This window comes from Martes martes, assembly GCF_963455335.1.
Source record: "Martes martes genome assembly, chromosome: 10".
In the NCBI taxonomy this organism is placed as follows: Eukaryota; Metazoa; Chordata; class Mammalia; order Carnivora; family Mustelidae; genus Martes; species Martes martes.
In genome coordinates this window covers 19866797-19891988 of record NC_137898.1, presented here as the reverse complement: position 1 = coordinate 19891988, position 25192 = coordinate 19866797, and the positions used below count along the sequence as shown (strand labels likewise).

Sequence of the window (25192 nt, the reverse complement as noted above, 5' to 3'; positions counted from 1 at the left end):
AACAACTGAGCAAAGGGGAAAAAAAAGAGAGAAAGACAAATGAAGAAATAAACTCTTAATTTTAGCAAATAAACTGATGGTTACCAGAGGGCAGGGTGGTGGGGGATGAGTTAAATAGGTGAAGGGGATTAAGGACTGTACTTGTGATGAGCATCAGGTGGTGTGTGGAACCGCTGAATCACTATTTTGTACTCCTAAAACTAATATAACACTGTATGTTAACTAACAGAAATTAAAATAAAAACTTAAAAAGTAATAAAATAGGGGCACTTGGGTCGGTCAGTCGGTTAAGTATCTGTATTAGGCTCAGGTCATGATCGCAAGGGTCTTGGGATGGAGCCCCACATCAGGCTCTCTGCACAGTATGGTGTCTGCTTCTCCCTCTCCCTCTGCTCCTCCCCACCCCACTTGTGCACTCTCATTTTCTCAAATAAATCAATAAAATCTTTAAATAATAATAATAATAATAAACTTAAATTTAAAAAAAATCTGTGTTGCCATAAAAAAAAGAAATTAAAGGGGCGCCTGGGTGACTCAGTGGGTTGAAGCCTCTGCTTTCGGCTCAGGTCATGATTCCAGAGTCCTGGGATCAAGCCCCACGTTGGGCTCTCTGCTCACCAGGGAGCCTGCTTCCTCCTCTCACTCTGCCTGTCTCTCTGCCTACTTGTGATCTCTGGCTGTCAAATAAATAAAAATAAAATCTTTAAAAAAAAAAGAAATTAAAAATAAATAAATGAGATCCACAGTGAGATACTTTGTAGTCATACCGTCAAAAGTTAAGGCAAAGAGAGAATCTTTTTTATTTTTTAGATTTTTATTTATTTATTTGACAGAGAGAGGTCACAAGTAGGCAGAGCAGCAGGCAGAGAGAGAGGGGGAAGCAGGCTCCCTGCTGAGCAGAGAGCCCGATGTGGGGCTCGATCCCAGAACCCTTAGATCATGACCTGATCCAAAGGCAGAGGCTTAACTCACTGAGCCACCCAGGTGCCCTGCAAAGAGAGAATCTTAAAAGCAGCAAGACATGCCTCTCTGCCTACTTGTGATCTCTGTCTGTCAAATAAATAAATAAAATCTCTTAAAAAAAAAAAAAAAGCAGCGAGACATAAGTGATATATCACATAGAAGAGGTCCTCAATATGGTTAGCAGCCAACGTCTTCCCAGAGACCAGAGGTAGCAGGATTATATATTAAAAGTGCTGAGAGAAAATCACTATCAACCAAGAATGCTATATCCTGCAAAAAGCTAAGGAAGTTCATTGCTAGTAGATCTGACCTAAAAGGAATGCTGAAGGGGGTTCTTCAGGCTGAAATAAAGAGACACCAGATAGTAACTTAAAGCCGTACAAAGAAATAAGAATTACAGTAAAGGAAACTACACAGGTAAAAGTAGAATCCAACATTATTGTACTTTGATTTGTAACTTCTCTTTTGTTTCCTATGGGATTTAAGAGAGAAATACATAAATCTATATTAGTGGGCATATAATGTATAGAGATATAATTTGTGACAATAACAACATAAAGTGGGGGCAGAGCTGTATAGGAACAGGGTTTTTGTATATTATTAAAGCTGAGCTGGTACCAATTCAGTTGTTAAAAATTTATGAATGTAACTATAATCCCCATGGTAACCACTAAGAAAATAACTGAAATATATATAGAAAAGGAAATGAGGGCATCAAAAGTGTGCACTAGAAAGAAAAACCAAACACAACAGAAGGCAGTATTGGAGAAACCAAGAACAAAGAAGACATAAGACATGCAGAAAACAAACAGCAAAATGGCTTAAGTCCTTTGTTATCAGCAATCATTTTAAATGTAACTGGGTTAAAACCACCACTTAAAAGACAGAGAGTGACAGAATGGATAAAAAACAAAACAAAACAAAACTGAAATATACACTGAAATATACACTGTCTATAACAGATTCATCTTAGAGCCAAAGATACAAACAGGTTGAAAGTCAAAGAATGAAAAAAGATACTCCATGCAAATAGTAACCAAAAGAGCCCATGGATATATCAGACAAAACTCACTTTGAGTCAAGAATCATTACAGGAGACAAGGAAGGTCATTATATATTGATAAAAGGGTAATTCATGAAGAAGATAAGACAATTTTAAATATATACGCACCAAACAACAGATTCTCACATATATGAAACAAATATTGACAGAACTGAATGAAGAAATAAAAATTTTATAATAATAATTGGAGACTTTAATCCTTCGCTTTAAAGAACAGAAAGGACATGTAGATAAAAGATCAGTAAGGAGGGGCGCTGGGGTGTCTCAGTCAGTTAAGCAACTAACTTCAGCTCAGGTCATGATTTCAGGGTCCTGCAACTGAGCCCTGCAATGGGCTCCCTCTGCTCAGTGGGGAGTCTGCTTCTCCCTCTCTCTCTAACCCTCCTCCCCCAACTCCCCTCCTGCTCTCTCTCAAATAAATAACTAAATAAATAAAATCTTTATTAAAAAAAGAGATCAGGGGCGCCTGGGTGGCTCAGTCCTTAAGCATCTGCCTTCTGCTCAGGTCATGATCCCAGGGTTTGAGCCCTGCATCAGGCTCCCTGCTCTGCGGGATGCCTGTTTTCCCCTCTCCCACTCCCTATGCTTGTGTTCCCTCTCTCGCGGTCTCTCTGTCAAATAAATAAAATCTTAAAAAAAAAAAAAAAAGATCGGTAAGGAAACAGAGGACTTGAACAACACTGTAAACCAACTAGATCTAACAGAAATATAAAGAAGAGTTTATTCAACAACAATAGAATACACATTCTCAAGTAAACATGAACATTCTCTAGGTCAGACCATGTTTTAGGCCACAAAACAAATCCTAACAAATATTAAAATATTCAAATAATACAAAGTATCTTCTCTGACCACAACATAAAGAAACTAGAAATCAGTGATAAAGGAAAACTGGAAAACTTAAAATATGTGGAACTTAAACAACACACTCTTTTTTTTTTTTTTTTAAGATTTTATTTATTTATTTGACAGAGAGAGATCACCAAATAGGCAGAGAGGCGGGCAGAAAGAGGGGGGAAGCAAGCTCCCTGCCGAGCAGAGAGCCTGATGTGGGGCTCGATACCAGGACCCTGAGATCGTGACCGGAGCCGAAGGCAGAGGCTTAACCCACTGAGCCCTAAACGACACACTCTTGAACAACCAATGGGTCAAAGAAGAAACAGCCAGAGAAACTGGGAAATACTTTGAGAGGAATAAAAATGAAAACTCAATATACCAAAACTGATGTGATGTAGTGAAAGTAGTATTCAGGAGGAAATTTGTAGCTCTAACAGTTTACATTAAAAATTAAGAAAGATCTCAAGTCAATAACCTCACTTTAAACCTTAAAGAACTAGAAAAACCTTTAAGAAAATAGAAAAAGGAGAACTAAATCCAAAGCTAGCAGAACGAAGAAAATAATAAAAGTTACAGTAGAAACAAATGAAATGGAGAACAGAAAAACAACAGAATTAATGAAACCAAAAGTTGATTCTTCAAAAAGATCAACAAAATTGAGAAACCTTTAGCTGGACACTCTAAGGAAAAAAAGAGAGACAAGACATAAATCATAAAAATCATAAGTAGAAGTGGGGACATTACTACCAATCTTATAGAAATAAAAAGGACTAGAGGAGAGTACACTGAAGAATTACCAACAAATTAAATAATATAGGTGTAATGGGCAAATTGTTACAAACACACAAATTACCAAAACTGACTCAAGAAGAAATGGAGAATCTCAACAGACCTGTAACAGGCAAAGAAACTGAAACAGTAATTAAAATCCTCCCCCAAAAGTCCAGAATCAGACAGCTTCACGGGTGAATTCTATCATATATTTAAAGAATTAACACTTCCTAACTTGTTCTATGAAGCCAGTGTTACCTTGACACCAAAGCCAAAGACATCCCCAAAATAGAAAACACAGACTAATGTCCCTTATACAGTGAAAAAAATCTTAATAAAATACTAGCAAGCTGAATCTCACAGCATATTAAAAGGACGATACAGGGGCACCTGGGTGGCACACATGGTTGAGTGCCCAACTCTTGGTTTCCGTTCTGGTCATGACCTTGGGGTCGTGAGATCAAGCCTCATGTAGGGATTTGTACTCAGCATGGAGTCTGCTTGGGATTCTTTCCTTCCTCCTCCCCGCTCTGCTACACCTCAGCCCTCCCCCTCCCCTGCATTTGCACTTTCTCTACAAAGTAAATAAAATCTTAAAAAAATAAAATAAAATAAAAGGATGATACACCATGACAAAGTAGAACTTACCCCAGGAATGAAAGGAATATAATAGATCACATTAATAAATGAGGGCAAACCACCCCCAACACATGACCATCTCAATGCAGAAAAAACAACTTAACACTCATTCATGATAAAACACTCAGAAAGCTAGGAATAGAAGGAAACTTCCTCAAATTTTTAAAGGGCATTAATGAGAAACCATAGTTAACATCATACTCAATGGCAAAAGACTGAAAGCTTTTCCTCTGAGATTGGGAACAAGAGAAGCATGCCCACTTCCATCAGTGCCACCCAACGCTGTGGTGGAAGTTCTAGCCAGAGCAATTAGGCAAAAGACATAAGGGGCATCCAAATTGGAAAGGACAACGTAAACCTATCTCTATTTGCAAAGGACGTGATCTTACATACAGAGATCCCAAAGAGTCCACAAACAATTATTAGAGCTAATAAGAAACTCAGCAAAGTTGCAAGGTACAATATGAACACAAAAATCAGCTGTATTGCTGTATAACAGTAACAAACAATTTTAATAGGAAATTAAGAAAACAATTACATTTATAATAGCATCCCAAAGAATAAAATACCTAGGAATACATTTAACTAAGGAGATAAAAGACTTGTGCACTGCAAACTATAAAACCACTGCTTAAGGAAATAAAGAAAACCTAAATGAATGGAAAGAAATCTATATTCAAGAACTGGAAGACTTAATATTGTTAACAATGTTATGCAAAGCAACCTACAGATTCAATATAATTTCTATTAAAATTCCAACGGCCTTTTTTTGGCAGAAGAATTGAAGAAAAAACCAATTTTCATATTCACGTAGGAATTGCAAGGAACCATGAATAGCCAAAACAATGTTGAAAAAGAAAAACGTTGGAGGACCCACCCTTCCCAATTTAAAAAGTTACTACAAAATTACAGTAATTAAGAGGGTTTGGTTGGTACTGGTGCAATGACAGATCTACAGACCAACAGAACAGGATTGAGAGTCCAGAAATAAATCCATACATCAATGGCCAACTGGTTTTCAATAATGGTGCCATGATCATTCAAATGGGGAATGTCTCTTCAACAAATAGGGACAGAAGAAATGGATAACCACGTGCAAAAGAATGAAATTGGGCCCTTATCTAATATTCTATACAAAAATTAAGTCAAAATGAACCACTAACCTAAACAGTAAAAGCTAAAACCATACAACTTCTTAGAAGAAAAATTAGGGGTAAATCTTCATTTTCTTAGATGTGACCATGGATTCCTAGATGTGACACAAAAACCACAAGCAACAAAAGAAAAAAACAGATAAACTGGACTTCATCAAAATTAAAGTTTTGTGTATGAAAGGACACTACCCATAAAATGAGGAAAATACAGGCTTCCAAGGAAAAAAAAAAAGAGTGAAAAGATAACCTACAGAATGGGAGAGAAATACCTGCAAATCTGATATGAATCTAATACTCAGATTATACAAAAAACCCTTACAACTCAACAACAAAAAGACAACCCAATATAGAAACTGGCAAAGAACTATTTCTCTAAAGAAGATATACAAATGGCCAACAAGCACAAGATGTCCAACAATTTTAACCATTAATGAAATGCAAATCAAAACCACAATGCAATACCACTTCATACCCACTAGGATGGCTATAGTTTTTAAAAAGAGAAAATAGTAAGTATTACCAAGGATGCAGAGAAAATGGCATGCTCATACATTGCTGGTGGGAACGGAAAAAGATTCAGCTGCTTTGGAAACAGTACAGCAGTTCCTCCAAAAGTTAAACCCAGAACTATTACATGATCCAGCAATTCCACTTAGGTATAGACCCCCAAAGAATGGAAAACAGACACTCGAATATTTGTACATGAATACTCATAGCAGTACTATTCCCAATAGCCAAAAGGTAGACATAACCCAAAGGTTCATCAATGGATGAATGGATAAACAAGTTGTGGCATATACATACAGTGGACTCTTATTCAACTGTTAAAAAGAAATGAAGTACTGATACACGTTATGATATGGATGAATCTGGAAAATAGTATGCTAAGTAAAAGAAGCCAGACGTGAAAGATAACACATTACATGATTCCATCTGCATGAAATATCCAGAATAGGTAAATCTATAGACACAAAAAGCAGACTAGTGGCTCCCAGAGGCAGAGAGAGGAGCAAATGGAGTAATTACTTAAAAGAGCCTGCGTTTTATCTTGGAGTAATGAAAATGTTTTGGAACTAGACAGAGGTTGTGGTTGCACAACATTGTAAATGTACTAAATGCCACTGAATTCTTCATTTCAACATGGTTAATTTTACGTGGTACGAATATCACCCGAGTGAAACAATAACTGGGAAACAAAACAAACAAAAAAAACAAAAAAGCTAAAATCAGACATTAAAACCATTTATCCAGAGGTAAAGCTGTCCTGCAATGTTATTTTTTGCCTATATGGTGTTTATTTTTTTTTTAAAGATTTTATTTATTTATTTGAGAGAGAGAGAGATCACAAGTAGGCAGAGAGGCAGGCAGAGAGAGAGGGGGAAGCAGGCTCCCTGCTCAGCAGAGAGCCCAATGTGGGGCTGGATCCCAGGACCCTGAGATCATGACCTGAGCCAAAGGCAGAGGCTTTAACCCACTGAGCCACCCAGGCACCCCTGCCTACATGGTGTTTAAACAGTTATCAGTATTTTTAAAAGTAGGTGATTTCTCAAAATATCTGGATTTCTGCCCCCTCCCCTTTTTTTTTTTAAGATTTTATTTATTTGACAGACAGAGATCACAGGCAGAGAGAGAGGAGGAAGCAGGCTCCCTGCCGAGCAGAAAGCTCGATGCAGGGCTCAATCCCAGGACCCTGAGATCATGACCTGAGCTGAAGGCAGAGGCTTCAACCCACTGAGCCACCCAGGCGCCCTGATTTCTGCCCTTTCTTAAAGGGAAAGTTTCCATATAATTAAAAAAAAAAATTGGCTATTGTCAAGAAGTAGTTGCTTTCTTGAGACGGCATACATTAACTTTCCAGCTTACCAGTCTCTTCTACCTTCTATGGTCTTCCTGACACCAAGGCCAATTTGTCAGTTTCATCATGCTTGTTTCAAAGAGAAATTAAGAATAGGGGCGCCTGGGTGGCTCAGAGGGTTAAAGCCTCTGCCTTCCGCTCAGGTCATGATCCCAGGGTCCTGGGATGGAGCCCGGCATTGGGCTCCCTGCTCAGCGGGGAGCCTGCTTCCTCCTCTCTCTCTGTCTGCCTCTCTGCCTACTTGTGATCTCTGTCTGTCAAATAAATAAATAAAATCTTAAAAAAAAAAAGGTTTAAAAAAAAAGAATAAAAGTGGGATATCTCTTATACTCATGCTCCCATTGAAAACTGAAAAATAAAAAGTCCACGTATTCACTACCAGCATGCTTTACTTATTTATATTTACTGCTTCGTACCCATGACTATTTGAATTTAGAAATCCTGTTCTTTTTGGTATGATAAAGATAGAAATCAAACACTCTTAACAGGATTAGAAAAACTAAGTTAACCAGTTATACCCTGAATGCCAAATTCATCTTCTGAAACTTGGCTGCAGGAATAATCAAAGTTAGCCACTTGCAAATAAATAAATGTCCAAGGGGCATTAAGCGTCTGCCTTCCACTCAGGTCCTGATCCCAGGGTCCTGGGATCGAGCCCCGTACCAGGCTCCCTGCTCAGTGGGGAGCCTGCTTCTCCCTCTCCTATTCCCCCTGATTGTGTTCCCTCTCTTGCTGCATCTCTGTCAAATAAATAAATAAAATCTCGAAAAAAAAATAAAAAGAATAAATAAAAAGAATAAATTGTGTTCCCTCTCTTGCTGCGTCTCTGTCAAATAAATAAATAAAATCTCAAAAAAAAAAAATAAAAAGAATAAACGTCCAAACAGTTTCATCAATCAAGGTTAGGTAAATTTGGATGGAAGGTAAAGCAAGATCCGTCCCTGGTCACTTGGATCTCCCTTCCCTGCTAGAACACCAGTGTTGACATGAAAGGTGAAGAGTCAGCAGCTCATGTTTCCTAAGAGGGAAGACTGGGATTTGAGGATAATACATCAGATAATATTCTCATCTTGGAAGCACTCCTTTTTTAGAGGATCTAGTATAAGTTCCTATGCAAGATATATATAGAAGTAGGGAAATGGGTGGCAATCTGGCAGTTTCTCCCAACAAACCCAGGACTTTTTTTCAGTAGCTTACCTTGGGGACGTACAAAGAGGTCTTTGGTGCAGGGGAAGGGTGCAGTGGATAAAATACAAACATAGTTCCTGGGAATTAACTACATCAGTCTAATAGACTTTAAATGCTTTAGTTCTGTGCATCAATAACAGGTGGTTAGCCCCATTTCACAGAGTGCTGGAGAGACAGGGACATAAAAGGCAGTGGTATGGGGGATGTAAGTTTGTCTAGCTCCGTGTTTCTGCCAAAAACGTTTCTAGCCTCAAAGCTCTTTAAACTCTAGCACTCATTTTCTCAGCGCCACCATGTGATGTGGCCTCTAATAAGGGTAAGACAGGGGAGCTCTTCTCTGGGGTGGATAAGGAGTTGGTAATGCGTGATGGGGGAAGGAGACATGAGACACTGTTGTTATTACTGACACTGCCTTCTTCCTTTTCTGTGCCAAGGTGGGAGGCCTTTGAAACCACACGACTTGCCCTGCTTCCTTCCCTGGAGGCACAGCCTCCATCCGTAACTGTCCTAAATGCACTGCACACTGAGTCTGTGAGGGTTTAGCCTTGATTTACCCACCCTTATATTCAGGCATCACATTCAGCATAGCAGCTGGCTCCTAATCAACACATTTCTATTAAATGCCATGTTATCACCCTAAAGGAAACAGAAAGGAACCCATGTAACCTGGTCACACAGACAAGGCTGGACACAAGTTTTGATAATTCTATGAACAGACTGTGAGTAATACTTCTGTGGCTACAATATTTATATTGCTTCACTCTTAGCCCATCTATGAGATCTCCTAATCGTTATAAATGTGATATTGGAAATGAGTCACAGAAAAGAAGGACAGCAGAAAGCTCTCAAGTCAGAGGATTCTGAGAATGGAGTCTGGTCTCAAGTGTACCCCTGCTGACGGAGCTTAGTAACCTGCAAGCCCATCAGGCCAGGTGGTCTGCTAAACTAACAGAGCAATGACCGGATTCCTCCATTAGATCAACAAGAAGAGAGACCATGCAATTTACTGCTAGGAAAGAAATTCTTTTTAGAATTTTGGAGAATTCCTGGGTACCTTTTTATGGTATTATAATTAAAATTAAAAACTCTATGAACATGTAAGGCCAGGACCTACAAAAGATATTCAAGATCCAATGTGAAAAAAAGCAAGTTACAAAATATATATTGTTTAATTTTGGTTTTTGCTTTAAAAATGTTAGTAGGTGCACAGCAAATAAGTGAAGGAATCTAATCTGAACTGTTTATTCTGTTTATATGTGTCAGGGGTTAGAATTATGGGGGAAGTTTACTCTTTCCATAGATTATGAGGTGGATGCATTTTGTACATTATATCTTTCCATAATGTTTGAGTTTTCTTTCATTAGGAGTATGTATTATCTTAGATGTAATCAGGAAAATGAGAAATGTAAAAATAAAATAAAACTGAAAAAATATGTCTCCTAAAAGTATCTTTACCAAAAAAGAGGTCAGAGGAAAATGTGATTTGGTAATCTAAAAGAGAGTTTTGAAACCGCATTCTGTGGAACTCTACGGCTCTTCACCAGCTCTCTGAGAGCCAGCAAGGACACGAAGCAACTGATCTCCATACACGCCCCTACCCAAACTACCCAGCTTGAGCATTTCACTTTCATATTTTAATAATGAAGTTCTGCTGATACTAAGTTTGAAAACTTAGGATGTAAAACATACATAACTCATTTATTTCTGAACGTTCCTCAAAGCACTTTCTGGGGCTTGAGTAGGCTCCCCGGGAAAAGAGATCTGTTTTCCCTTGTGTTTCCTGAGCATGAGGTTTTAGTACCAGCTTTTTAGTGCAAGGTCTGCTGCATTTATGAGCTGTCTGGGTAGAAAGCCAGGTGCTCTATGCATAAGGATCCTCTGTTCAAGAAGGTCAAGGCAGCAGGAAGCCTCTAATTCCCACCATCTGGCCAGCCTCTCTGAATCATGGTCAGCCATCCAGAAGCAGAAGATTCAGGATCACCAGAGACTATTTTCAGAAGAATGAGAACTCAAGCCTGAGCAATTAGAAATAGGTCAATGACTTTTTAAAGCAACTTTCTTGAAAGAGGATGCTTTTCTTTGCAAAATTCGTTCTCGTCACTGGTCTTCCTTTAAATAGAATATGGTGACTGCCTATAAATCCTTTTTCTTGTTTTTAGAAGTCTTCTATCACAGAACCCTTAAGTATTTTTGGAGGTTACTTGTATTTCCATAGCCTTGTGTTTTTGAGAGAAAATCTGACTTTAGAAATATACATGAGAGACTTCAATATTTGAGCTAAAATGGCTGTATTCTCTAGAGTTAAAAAAAATGCTTTTTAGAAATTTTAATTTTTTCATTTGGTTCTTCATTTTCTGTAATAACCAGGGGAAATCTGTCAAATGAAATCCCTTTCCCTGTTTTGTTTACTCTTCCCTGACTTTCACAGTCATATCCTCATCTGGATTCTTATTGGGTCAAAACTAATATGCCATTTTCTGTGTATTATACCTCTGTGCTTCCCGAGAGCAGCAGAAACCCATCTGTGAATATCTGCTCAGAACCAGCAGGGGGCGCTCACTCCCACAGGAATCTGAATCCATCTGTAAGGGGATGGTGGGAAAAGCAACCTAACTTTCTTCAGTAAGACTGGCCCTTTCGCACTGCGGATAAATGATCACATGATGAGCAACAGGTTACCGACAATGGTGCTGAGATAAAGCATTCTTGAGAGAATGTATTTAGAGACAGCCCAGCCTCAAAGGCAAGGCTACTACTGCCCAAAGCAGATGCATACTCTGCCTGTACCTGTTTTTCAAGGCTTGGCTTGCTAAGCTGTACAGTCTGAGGTCCAGCGAGTCTGGTCCCTGGAGTAGCTATCACAATGCTGGTGAGCTGGGCCATGGGGAACGTTTTGGCTATGGTTGCAGTCTGCCCATTGACGACACGGACGGGGTGGATGGAATTCTGGGAGGTAGGGAGGGTCGTGGGGGTGAACTTGGTCAGCATGACGGGCCTCTGGATAAGTTGAGGAGCTGCAAGCATGGGAGGAGGTGCTGGGGCAATAGGAATGTTATTCTGGGCCACAGGCTTGGGTCGAACCTATGGGGAAAGAGAGGATAATATTACTTAAAGAAATTTCTCAAGTCTTATAAGTTTAAGACATTGCCAGGTCTTTCACACTTTATATGTGAAATGGTATTTAGTGCCAATATTTATTAATATTCATGCTGGTGGTATTAATTCTACAGCTATCAGGATATATAATCTTACAACAGACTCATCAGCTCTTAAGAGGGTCCACATGTTACCCTACCATGTGGTTTTTCTGAATCCAGACCTTAGCTCCCTCTCCCATACCATGCTGGCTCTTCAGGCTGAGGTCAAATGCCTAATCCAGAGACTGGTCGCACTCAGGATTTGTGCCCAATGTGGTAATAATGCTGCCGCTGGTCTTATTCCACATTCTAAATTTCTTCATGTTCGTGGCTTCAATTCAGTGTGATTCCTTGCTCTCTAACTCCCTGTTCTTGGCTGCTCCTCTAAGTCACCTTTGTGGGCTTCCTCTTCCTCTGCCCAATCCTAAATGTATTTCTCAGAGTTTTGTCTTGGAACCTCTTTTCTTCCCAATCTCCTCACTCTTCCTGCGAATTCTCACCCATCCCATGGATTCAATTACCATCTATTGTACTGAAGACATCCATACTTGGTATCTCAGGAACAGTCGTTTCCTGAACTTCAGAATCACATACTCAACTGCCTGTCATATATTTCTACTTGGAAGTCTTCCAAGAAATTAAAAATCAACATGTCTAGGGGCTCCAGGCAGGCTCAGTCAGTGGAACGTGCAACTCCTGATCTTGGGGTTGTGAGTTTGAGCCCCATGTCGGGTATAGAGATTGCTTAGAAATAAAATCTTTAAAAACAACAACAAAAAATCATTATGTCTCAAACTCACCTATTTCTTCCTCTGACCCTCTCCTTCCTCCTATTATCATCCCCTCAATAAATAAATAAACTTGCTAAATAAACTTCAGAACCATTCTTGATGCTTTCTACTCCACCTCTACTTCCTAAATCCCTCTCAAATATGGCTACTTTCTATGCTCATCCTGCCATCATTCTACCTTATGTTTAGCTTACTGGAACAGTGACAAAGAATTATGATTAAAAACACGGGGTTAGCCTTGCTTGGGTTCAAATCCTAGTTCCTACCTCTTACTAGCCAGCTAACCTCAGGTAACATAACCTGATTTAAGCCAGCATTTTTCGAACTTTCTGTACAGTGACCCTGTGGGCAAAATCTTTTCCCCTTATGCATGAAACTTTGACCTGCAGTTAACTCTCCAGCTCTGTTCCCCTGGAAACCTGATTAAGGGTAAGAATGTCAACTATGTTACCAGGCAACATTGCTTATGGTAAAAATGATCCCTTATTGCTAAACTGAATCTGAATGGGAGAATTAAAAATACTTGATGGGACACCATGCTTTGGGCTTCATGAAGTGGGGTTACTTTTGTAACTGAGCGTGTCCCCATGTGTAGCGACCTTGAAAGCCATGTCTATGGAATTGTTATAAGATACACTGGCTCCCACATGGCATAAGCCTTCTATGCCAGGATGGCTCTCCTACCGTCTAGATCAAGATCTCATCTCCCTGCACCTGAGCTATCACTGGACAGCTGTAGAGACTGCCAATCAGGCTGACAAAAAATGTCTGATGCTGTCTTGCTGGTAAGCTGTGGTTTCTGTCTTGTATTGTTCCAAGTAGACTGGTACCATGTGTGGGCCTTGACAATCTCACAAATCTGAATATTTAGCTGAACTTAAGATGACTGTGTGGTGGCTGTTGCAGACACACAGTAGGGAATACATTTCTTTCTTTTTTTTTTTTTTGAGGGAATACATTTCTTACTGTAACCAGTACTTGCATATAGACATAGACCTCTATCTCTATAAAACAAAAACTTGATGAGACATTACATATGTGCTATGTACTCTTAATGTTTCATATTCTGTTTTGTTCATCTTATTTAAAAACCCTGGTCACGATCCATTAGATTGATTTCACATAGTCTACTAATGGGTCATGACCCACTGTCTGGAAAACATGGACTAAGCCCTAGGTTCCCTACCTAAAAAAAAATAGTAATACCAACTTCCACAGGGCTGTTGTGGGGATTAAAACAGATAACCCACAGAAAGTGCCTCGCACAGTAAACAGTACACAGCAGCAGTCTTTAAACACTCGCTATTATTGTTGATGTCCTAACTATTCTTCTTGCCCACAATCTCGATCATCTCCAATCTATTTTCCACACAATGACAAGAGGGAATTAAAAACAAAAACAAAAACTCATCATTTCAGGTATTTGTCTGAAATGTTTTCATAGATCCCTGTTGTTTCTGGGATAAGGCCCAAATTCCTACATAGTCTAGAAGGCTCCACAAGCTCTGGCACAATGGGCTTCTCCAGCCTCACCTCTTCCCCTAGCCTGAGTCGGCTACATGGCCCACTATGGTCAGCTATACCAAATTGCCTTTTGGTTCCTTAGGCTTACATGTATCTCTCCATACTGGATTTGCATATATGCTCTACCCTCTGCCTGGGACACTTTTATTCTTCCTCCATAACTCTGTCAGGCTAACTTTACTAGGATTTTAGGGCTCAGACTGAATGTCAACTCTTCTAGGAAACTTTCTAGAATACTCTTAAGACTGAGATGGGGGTTCCCCCCATGTGTGGTCAGACTACCTTGTACTTCCCATAATGGACACTGTGATTGCCTATACATAGATCTGAAGCTCTCTGAGGGCAGAGAACTGTCTATCTTAAAAACTGGCTTTTCTGATACCCAAGGATCTACTGGATAAATGACTGAAATCACTTTATCTTATGTTCTCAATGCCCAAACCTACTGCACAGGCAATTCGGAAGTCACCTACGTCCACGGACCACAAAATTCCTTTCTCTTCTGTCTTTGCCTGCAACATGGGCCTCAGATGGGAACTCCTAGGCTTTCTACTTGGCAAGTCCAGTCCCCTCAAAACCCAGACTGGGGCAATCCTGACATCCCTGTCATGAGAATGAGTTCAGTCCAATTGCTAAAAGAATTCTCCCAGGGCAATACGCGCAAGCAGAGCTGCCTGGGTCTAGGTAGAAAGTTTCCTGTGTAGACTCCTAGTCCAAGCTTCTGTAGGCAAGGCTTTGTGTTTAAAAATGATACTAAATGCCATTACTTTCCAGAGTAAAACTAAATTTCTCTGGTTTCTACTGGTTAGTTTGCCTATTGTTTCCTTCCCTACTCTCTCTGGCTCGTGGCGGGGGGTGGGGAGTAGTGATTGCATTCCTTCCCCACTGGCAGGCAGGTTTGGCTAAACTTCCAGTAAGTTAACATCATAAGGTTTAAAATGGTGCCTTAAATTCTCCTTTTCTTCACATCCTGCTGCTACTGCCTTTGGTCACTGCTAAGAAACCCCAGTGATCAAATAAGCTTCCTCCCAGTATAGAAATAATCATCTAGAACCTTTAGCTAAGTAAGATCTGAACAAAGCTGAGCTGATACGCACACTTCAGGCGGCTCAGAGAGGGCCCATGAGGACTTCTGTCTCACCTAACCCATCACTGGGCTTGTCACTGCTTTACTCACCTGTGGAAGAAAGTTTGGACGTGGAGTGAGTCGAGGAGGGGGTATAAATTGTGGTACTTTGATGGGCTGAGGAGGTGTTGCCTGAACCTGCTAAAAAATGGGAAAAATAAATAAACCACAGAGAATAACAATTGTTCAATATCAAAGCTAGGTGTTCTTAAAGTATTTTTAGCATCACTATTCTCTGGTTCAGACAGTATTTTCTAAAAATTTTCACTGTAGAATTAACCATCTGAATTAAGACTTCCTGAAGAAAACTTTTTTACTCTCCCACCTGCACATTTTAACCTACAGAAGTGAACCAACTGCATTTCTGTGTCCTTACATGCCTAAAGTAAAACACAGCAGGCTTGGCAATCTTAGACAATTTCCTCTGACATTCAAGAACTCTTGCACGTACATATTTTAAAAGTCAAGACTGGATCCAAAGTAAAATCAAACTTGCTGCCTGGCCAAATGGGCTTTTTCCTAATATAAGAGCTTTATCTAGCATTGAATGGCTTTATTCCTGTAGAGAAGTCTCTAATTCTCAGCATTTGGCTGAGATAACTGGTCACTTCTCTCAAGATTCCCAGTAAATGCTGAAGCTTCACTTTACTGCTATCTAGTTTACTCATCACTGGTCATCATCCAAAAGCCACCAAGAGCTCTTAGCTGCAATTTTAAGAATAGACTTTAAAACCACAATTTGGTTATATTTTCCCCAAGCTTCAGAGAGCATCAATTTCTAAATAGTTTCACCCTAGAATCTCATGAACAGTTTTTGTTCAAGTAATTCCTCAAGGGATTTTTTCCCCCTGATAGACCTTGGACATGGACACTGTTAATTTGTGAGTTTCTTGAATATTTTTAAGTGCCTCAGCTTGTTCTAGTACTTCCTAGGTGCAGCCAATTTCAAGGGATAGTGAACTAAAGGAGTTCAGTGGGGAGTTTTCCCCAAATCGGTAATACAGAACCAGAGAGTCTGTAAGCACTCAAGTTTCACAGGCAGGTCTGCAAACAGGATGGAGAGAGCTACGTGCAACAGTGTGCATGCCCCTATGAAGGACATGCCTCCCCAAGTCAAGTCAGACTTTGACTGCAGATAACGCACTGCATGGATCTGGGTCCTCGGTGTCAAGAGACACTTGTACAGTTATTTGAGCAGATAGTAGGAATGCCATATTCCCTTGTCAGCCCCAAAGGAAAATTTGGTATGGCTGAATGATGGAGACTAAAAAATCCAGCAGGAGCATAAAATGGATATACTCTACAAATGCATATCCTGAACCCTCTCATGTGGCCACACATGAGTAGCAGCTGCTGGCTTACCAGAGTGACTGTGTTTTTTGCCACAATTTGGACAGCCTCTGCCCCAGGCCCAGTGACCTTACTAGACGTCTGGAGGTTGACTGGTGTGTTCTGCACATCAGTGCTGAGCACAGCCTTCTGACTGTTGATGGCGGTCACCATAGCAATGGTAGGTCTCTGGCCCACAACAGAGGCAGGCATGGTCGCAGTTGCTGCTTTCAAGACGAGAGGTAGTGTCTTTGTGGTAATCATAGAAGCTGTAGTTACAGTCTTCTAGGAGACATGGAGAACAGATATTAGGACACTGAAGTGTGACCCCACTAAACAATATGCTGCTGATCCCCATAAGAAAACAAAGCAATGATTCTTATAATCAAGTTTCTCAATATAACAGTATTTCTTTTGTTTACATACAGCACACTTCTTACTGTAGAGAAAGATAATCTCTAGTTTGTGCCAGAGTTTTCAAACTTAGCGTTAAGTTAATAGTCATAACTGCAGATAAATATGGGCACAGGATTTTCAACAATGAATGGGGTGGGTTTACAGGTATAGAATGTAAGTGTACCTATTTATCTACTTCTTTTTTTTATTCTTTGCTTGTTCTCAATTTAAACTCTGCAGAAGTTGCAAATCAATGGGGTACACAACATCTCTATTTTTAATTGCTACAACCTCATCGATACGAAGCCATCATATAATTCTGGTTATCTGCCTCCTGTGACACAAAAGCTGGGATGAAAGGACAGTGTCTTTTCATTCTTTTGAGTGTCCCCCTAGAGAGGAGGAAGGGAAACTCACATGAGGATTAGCACAATTGTTGCCTCAGAGGCAGTAAATCCCAAACTCTAGATAACAAAACCTATTAACCACCTAGTATAGTAAATACCAGCTCTTGATACCAAAGGGCTGAGAGTCACTAACTACAATCTTTTCTCTAGAGAGCTGCTGCAGAAGCAATCGAAGATCTGGTGAAACATGACAAAGTGGAAACAAACACCTGTGTTTCAAAAAGCCTTACAGATCAGGGGTGCCTGGGTGGCTCAGCTGGTTAAACATCTGACTCTTGGTTTTGGCTCGGGTCATGATCTAGGGGTCATATGTTGAGCCCCGTGTCAGGCTTGGCACAGGATGTGGAGCCTGCTTGAGATTCTCTCTCTCCCTCTCCCCCTGGCCCTTCGCCACTGCTTAGGAAAATAAAAATAAAAATTAAAAAGCCTTATGGTTGAGAGGACAAACAGAGGTAACAGGACTTGCTCTTCCACTAGTGCTGAAGCTCTGCAGCTGTAGTTTCTAGACTTCTTACTGGAGTAGGTAAAGGGAACAGTTACAAAACAAGAAAATGCAAACAACCTTGTTACACGGCACACGCACCTATCCAGTGCCGTTACTCACTCAAGATCCTCGAGATCCAACGGTTTCAGGAACACGGAAGTGCAACCAGAACAGGCTGGTTCTGATTTTGGTACTACTCCACCTTCTTCTTCTCACTCTATACTGGCACTGTCCAGTTTGGTAGCTCCCAGCCACACGCGGCCATTTCAATCCAAATTAATTAAAACAAAATAAAATTAAAGCATCAGTTCCTCAGCCACACTGTCCACATTTCAAGTGTTCAAAAGCCACTTGTGGCTAGTGGCTACCAAACCAGACAGCGATTTCCAACACTGCAGGAAGTTCTACTGGACAGCACTGCTCTAGACCAGTGAAAAGGACTCCACTCTCCCTGAAATAGATCTGGACAAATCCCCTCGTGCATTTCTAGTTCAGTGACTATGTCAGTACTTGTGTACTAAGTTGGGTTTTTTTGGGGGGGGGGGGGGATTCTTTACTTCCATCTTCTGCCTGAAATACACACATACATCATCTAATCTTTTAGTATCTTTATTTCCTTTCAATGATAAAATTAGCGATCTGGCCTCATCTATCCCACTGCAGCCTACAAGCAATCTTTATTAATGCTTGTAACTAAAATCACCCAAATCTTTGTTTCCTCTTCTCTAATCAACAAAACAGGCATGTCTCATTCTCCTTGCCAGTGCCTCCTCAAATTTGAAATGGGAGTAAAAGGAGACCACTGGTATTTATTTGGGGGGGGGGGTGCGGGGGGGTTCATCTACTATTAATGCATGATGAAAACCATATAAAAGCTAAATGCTGTTTATCATTAGAAATACTACATTAGTGTAGCAGAAAGGACCGACTTTACATTGCCAGTTATTTGTAGTAAGTGTTTTTAACCCAGTGTGACATTAGCCCTATCTTTCAGTTTAAGACATTGAAATACAAAGACCTTTTCAAATGGTGAGCAAGTCACACCAGATGGCATTCAATCTTGGTGCCAACACAGGTTATGGAAGCAAAATCTCTCATCAGCAGAACTCACTGACATGGATTTTAAAAAACAATTGTTCATGCTGTTACTGCTTTGAAAGAGGTCATGTACTTTTGTTTGAAACATTGTTGGTTCAGGTAAATTACTATCAATATTTTGAATCACCCTAAAGCGATTATTCTAAAAAAAAGTGAAACCTCCAACTCACCTGAATTACATACTTACCACTAACCGCAACACTTAAAAAAAACCTTAAAACCTAACAAGTTTGTTGACATCTTAGGTTAGCATCTTATTCCCTTTTATAAATATTTAGTTATAGCTAATTTCACAACATGTACTCCAGCATCTATATAATTCTCTGTATGTAAAGGTGTAGTACTATCTAGTACTATATTCACTGATGAAAACTTCTTGGAAAATACATCAGCTAACCACTTATTCACACCAGGTATCAACAGAGGTATTGCTTAAATCCTTCCCTCTGGTCTGGTGCTTATTCTTAGTGCTCAGGGATATAAACCAAACTCTTGGGAGTGTTAGAGTTTAGATGACAAAGAGAATCTACAATTTTGAAATCCAAACCTAACGACAACCTCTGACTTGTTTGGCAGGAAGGAGAAAAGACATGGGAGAGGAAAGGTATCCAACAACAAAGAAAATGATGTTTCTGGAAGCTGTGAGTAGTCCCTGGCTGGTTGATGCTGTCCAATTGTGACCGGCTTCCAGATAAGTGAGCAGTTTCCCCACAGCGTCATGAAGAGGTTCTTTCATTTTGACAAAATCTAAACTGCACCAACGAGAAGTTAATGCAGAAATACATGGCATAAAGCACTAAAAATCCTTTTATTTATTTTTTGGGGCCAAGTTATTGTAGTTTACTGGCAAAGCATGCAGTGTTGATTTAAAACAGACTGCAATGAACAAATTGGAACGACCAGGGGTTATTACTACAGACACTAGTGAACTTCCATCCCTAGTTTAGGCTATTTTCATTTAATTTTGAATGGCAAGTAACTGTTGTGCACTCACATGACTACAAATAGAACCAACCCACTCCTCTTCTGGTCCATTAGGGTTTATTTTCTATTTGGTTTCATTAACTGTTGCTTCATTACATTTGTATCCCATCATTAAAAAGGACACGATTGTGAATGCGAATTCACATTCACTCTGCATTCAACTCTACTAGTCTTTCATTTTTTTTCTGTGAATTGAAAAAATTTCAAAATCTACCTACAAGGATGAGTTTGAGTTAACTAAGTAAAGGGGACCGGTCCCCCCACTTCCCATGCCTTGGTCCCTGCTAGCCGCCTGACTCAGAATAAAAAACATTCTCTGCCAAGCACCTCCTGTTTGCCCGTGCTGACTGCTACTTAATATTCCTTTCCAAACTTAGATATTTAACATATGCCATATACAACTTCTCAGTTGTCCTTGACCTCATGGACCTTTAAGGACTCCCTCTGCCCAAAACTAACAGTTCTGCCATGCACTGGAGGGCTTCTCCAAGCTAGCTTCTTTCTACCTGTCTGGCTTTATCTCCCCTCTCCATTAATGCCCAGAATCCACACGAGAGCCACATCAGTCTCTCTGCTATTCCTGGGACACACATTTACTTTTGGTCACATAGTTGTCTACATCTGTGATGCTCCTCCCCCCTGCTCTATCGCTAAAATCTCACCGCTCTGTCCACATCCTGCTCAAGTGTTACCTCGTCCGTGAAGCACCTCTGATCTCTCTAGTTAAAATTTACTCTTCACTAGTACTTTCATTTTATTCTCTTTGTTGGCTGTTTACACTGTCCTCTTTTCTAAATGTTTAATATTCTTGTTTTTGAATCCACCTTCTTCATTGCTGAGCACAGTGTCTGCATATAATAGAGACCCAATAAAAATTTACAGGATGAATGAAAATGATGATAATATACCAGATTCTAGGCAGGGACCGTGACCACCTCTTTGTATACCAGAATCTAGCACAAGGAAAACAGCCAATAAATACTGATTGACAGTTTATTGTAAAGACAGAAACCAAAAACTTAGAGAGTCTTTTGGCTTTTAAAATTATACATCTGCATTTAACAAAACAGAATAGAACAGAACAAGCTTAGCTATATCAATTAAATATACGGTAGGTGAGCTACCAGGTGGACAGACGCCACACAACACTGTTTTGGGGCTAGCCCTTCGCCCCTTACTATCACTCACCATCCCACAGCAGCATAGAACTCAGACTACTAGGAGGGAAGAGCTATTATAAGTATGACGTAAGTATTTCCTCTGATTTGTGGGACACGGAATGTTACTTGAACAGAAAGTTTCCATGGGTTAAGAGAGAAAGCTCCTACATACCAGGAAACAATGAATTCTACCACACTCTTTCCCTGTAGACACTTTCTGATGAAACTGTACTTTGCAAAGAGAACAAACTAATCAGCTCCAACAAAAGTAATCTAATAAGCAATCCTTCAGAAGAAATACAAGTCCTGGTCAGGGGGTTTTAAAAATCAGTTTGAATGCTTCATTTTCAAAGAGCCCTGGAGTGGAGATTACGGTAAAATTTATGCTCCACCTATCTGATTTACAACAGGAATTACTCTTTTCCTACACTGGCAGCGTTTTCTATAATGTTGGCATTTCATTTTTTTGTACTGTACAGTAGCACAGAAGAGTCATGAATGGACAGACATTTTCACCAGAATATCTGGGTTCACATCTTGGCTCTACCACACATACTATCTATATGATTTTAGATAATTACGTCATCTCTCTGTGTCTTGGCTTTCTTTTCTAAACAACAACAACAACAATAATAATACCTTCCTTATTAGGGTTGTGGTAAGGACTGTGTATGTTACATATGTAAAGCACTCAGGAGAGTAGCAGTTTATAGTAACCTCGATTAAATGTCAACTATCTTTACTAATCTTTAGTATTTTTTACAAGTAATGTATTCCTCACTTGAAAAGTGTTCTATGTGAACCAGCCCAATGTCCATAAACAGTGATTAATCAAGCAAACTATAATCTTTTTCTCTATGTATACAGTGAAGACCTGGTACTGGTGCATAAAGGATGCCCATGCTTGCATTTCAGAAGATCCCAACATCTTTGAAATCAAGTGCAAAAATGAGTGTTATTAGGTGTGAATGTATACTGTTCTGGAGAGAGGATCCACAGCTTTCACCAAAGTCTTAAAGGAGTCATGATCCCTAAGAATCAAGAACCACTGCTCAACCATCCCATCTTAAAAGGTATGCCCACATTACAGGCAGGTGTGTGGAGATCAAGCCTGAATAGTCTGCATGTATGTGTGTGTGTGTGTTCCAATAACACTTTATTTATGGATGTTGAAAATGGACTTTCATATAATTTTCATACAAAATAATACAAATGCCATGAAATACCTTTAACCATTAAAAATGTTAAAAACATTTGCTTTGAATAGTTTTCCTAACTGAACATTATTCCCAAATATGTCCTTTTTGTGTATTTTGCCTTACTGTCCTTATATGCTAGTTTAAATGCCCCTTTCAGCAAAAACATCTGCACAACTATACCAAGTTGGAATGTTATCAAGCCTGCAGTTCTTAGTTCTAGTTTGGACCTGTAGCTTCCATTTCAGATTTCCTTCAATATATTAGAACAAATTCATATGCTCTGAATAATGGAAACACATCACCCTTCTTCTGAATGCCTTTCTACCTGGTTCACCTCCACACCTAACTGCTAAGAGTTCCAGCAAAATGATTTCAATGGAGGCAGAGTCACACAGACTTTAAGAATAGGTGCAAAGAAATACTTCCAGAAATGCAAAATAAGACCTTAGTTCTGTTCTAACACAGAGAAGTGATTTTTCTTTGTCACTGACTACCTTTCCCTTCCTTCTTTGGACAGGTGGGAAATCATTTGACTTTTACTCCTCAGTAATACCGTTTCCTTCTGCCAGGGAATTTCAAGGGATTTTTTACCCCAGTGTATAGTATAAAAAAGTAACCACAATAACTTTTGTCTAGTGCTAGCTGAGCTTAGTAATGAAAGGGGCCCCAGCTCTACATGCCTGATAATAAACCAGCCTAGCGCAGGAAGCCTGCAGGGCTTCCGCCACACTTTTACCTGGGAAGCGGTCAGGCTGGGAGAGGGTGCAGCCGACTGGGCGTGGTGGTGGTGGTACTGCGGCGGCTGCTGGAGCTGCTGGAGGGGTTGCTGCTGTGCTGTTTGTAGTTTGTTTTCAGACTGTGGCAATGGCTGTATTTGGAACTTGTCTGGTTGTTCTTGCTTCACTATCAGGTTCTTCCGTAGCTGTTCAACTACCCTTTTCTACCCCATGGAGACAAAAAGAAAGACCATGTATCAGAGATTTGTCCTGTCAGCTCTGTGACGTGTGCAGCTACACACCTCTGACATCGTTCTGTGACCAGCTTCACCTAAAACTTGTGACGTCTAAAATTTACAGATGCGACACAGGAGGAGAAACCAACAGCACAGGAAACATTTTACAGCTCAAGGGAGACAGAGCCAAACAGAGGAGAAGAGAAGATAATGGACTTCACACAGCAGAGCTCACATTTCCTGACCACCATTAGCCTGGTGTGCTCGGCTGGAAGGGCAATATCGCGTGGCCACTAACACTGGACTCTGGAGACACAGACTTCCGTTTTGCTACTTACCAGCTCTCTGATGTTCATCAAGCTACTTAACCTATCTGTGTCTCGATTTCCTGTTCTGTAAAATGAGGTGATTAACAATATCCTTGGGGTTCTTATGAGGACCCGACAGGCTGCTGGATGTAAAGTACTCACAACTGTGACGGGCACATTGCTGGTGGTTTTACTTTTAGTATCTGGTAACATGGACATCGGCCATACTAATTTTTGTTATTCAAACAAACATCATGTATCGGTTTCAAACATTAAACAGACTCTTAAAAGGAGAAACCCTGATTTCAGAAATACACCATACAAAGAATACTCATTCTAAATGACTCAACTGTGAAACTCATGAGCAGGCCCTCTTTGCTGGGATAGGATCTGCGGAAACGTGTACATTTGTTTAGGCAAAGGAGGGATTTAGTTACATGGGATAAAAATTTAAAAACTGAAGTTTCTTGAATTTTCTACATCTTATCCAAATCCAAGAAAAATATGTATTTGGATACTTTCATTACTGTATTTCAAAAGAACATAAGCTCCGTGAGGACAAAGACCTATTTTGTCCACGATTATACTCAGGGCTAGAACTATGTAGCTTAGTAAATGTCTCCTCACAGGATGTGTAAAGTGATGGGAACCGGAGACCAGCAAATGACTCAGGGAACGTGTCCTATAAAACCATTGGGGGCCAGACTGGGGCTGCCTCTCTAGGCCTAATGGCTGGAAGCAAGTGTAAGCAGCACTCTTCATATACTTTCAACTGAGCTCACCAGCTGAGGTTTGTTATTTCTGATAAAATAGACTGCCATTTTCTAATACAGATTACGAGTGAAGAAAAAATAAGTAAATGAAGATCTTTAAATAAAGGGTTAAGTGACACCATATGGCCAGGTTGATTTCAAATTCCCCTTATGATGCTAACCAGCTTCATTGCACATATCCTCTAAAGAACCCAAACTTATAAGGTTACTTGCTTAACATATTTGAGCATTAAAATATTTATAAAATGGATTTTTAAGAACTTTTAAGTCAATACAAAATATATTATTGAGAGAATTTTTTTGTATTTTTATTGATTCTTTTTAGGCAATGAAAATATCATATAAAGGCCAATATGGGGGGCGGGTCTGCTAAACTTTATATTCTGTCTTCACTGCCTCTTTGAGTAGTTAAATTTCACAAAGAAAAGAAAAAAGGATGCAGAGTCCAAAGTCTCTGCAGAAACCATCTGTAGAATAATAAAAATGCAAATTAATAAAAATATCAAATTCTTATAAAAAATTAACTTAAGTCTTCAAAATCCTATTTCTCAAGTATAAAAAGATAGAGTAATTGAATTGATATAGTTTAGGAGAAGGGCAAGAAGTGGCAGTGGTGCTACAGATAATTTTGAGTATCACAGATAGATTTTATTGCTTGGTGACTTCCAGAACATTAAGACACTTAACAATTAAATCATTACTTTAAATCATTGCTTTCGGTCCCCCTCCTTAACATAAAACCAGCACTAAACAAACATAGTAACAACTAGCTGGAGTGTAGCATTGGTACACCACAAAAGGGACTCCAAGAACCTCTACAAAAAACCCCAGCTCAAATCGAGGGGAGGAGAGAAACCATGAGGAAGTAATAGAACACAAATGTGACACCTGCCAAAAAATAAACTTTGAACAAAAACAGCACAGGAAACGAAATAATTACCCTACCAGGCACAAAAGGAAAAGATATTTTTCCCCTCTACAGCCATCCCTGGGAAATACAGCATGCTCTCCTACTTAACTGCCTAACTGGGGCAAACTAGAAGCAAGAGACAAA

At 39.7% G+C, this 25192-nt stretch overlaps 1 protein-coding gene across 8 annotated transcripts in view; it reads right to left on the bottom strand.

Annotated features, from left to right (window-relative positions):
* The window catches only part of PHF21A (PHD finger protein 21A), a 188329-nt gene that overhangs the window by 27545 nt on the left and 135592 nt on the right, over positions 1 to 25192 (bottom strand). For 4 of the 8 annotated variants that reach the window (XM_080817666.1, XM_080817672.1, XM_080817667.1 and 1 more), the window contains 4 exons: positions 22842 to 23045; positions 16411 to 16662; positions 15100 to 15189; positions 11258 to 11551 (listed from right to left, as the gene is read on the bottom strand). In XM_080817666.1, coding sequence (XP_080673792.1) covers positions 11258 to 11551; positions 15100 to 15189; positions 16411 to 16662; positions 22842 to 23045 — 840 coding nt within the window. Of the gene's footprint in view, positions 1 to 11257; positions 11552 to 15099; positions 15190 to 16410; positions 16663 to 17784; positions 17979 to 22841; positions 23046 to 25192 lie in introns of those variants that run through there. The other 4 variants (XM_080817669.1, XM_080817670.1, XM_080817671.1 and 1 more) reach the window with 4 other exon arrangements.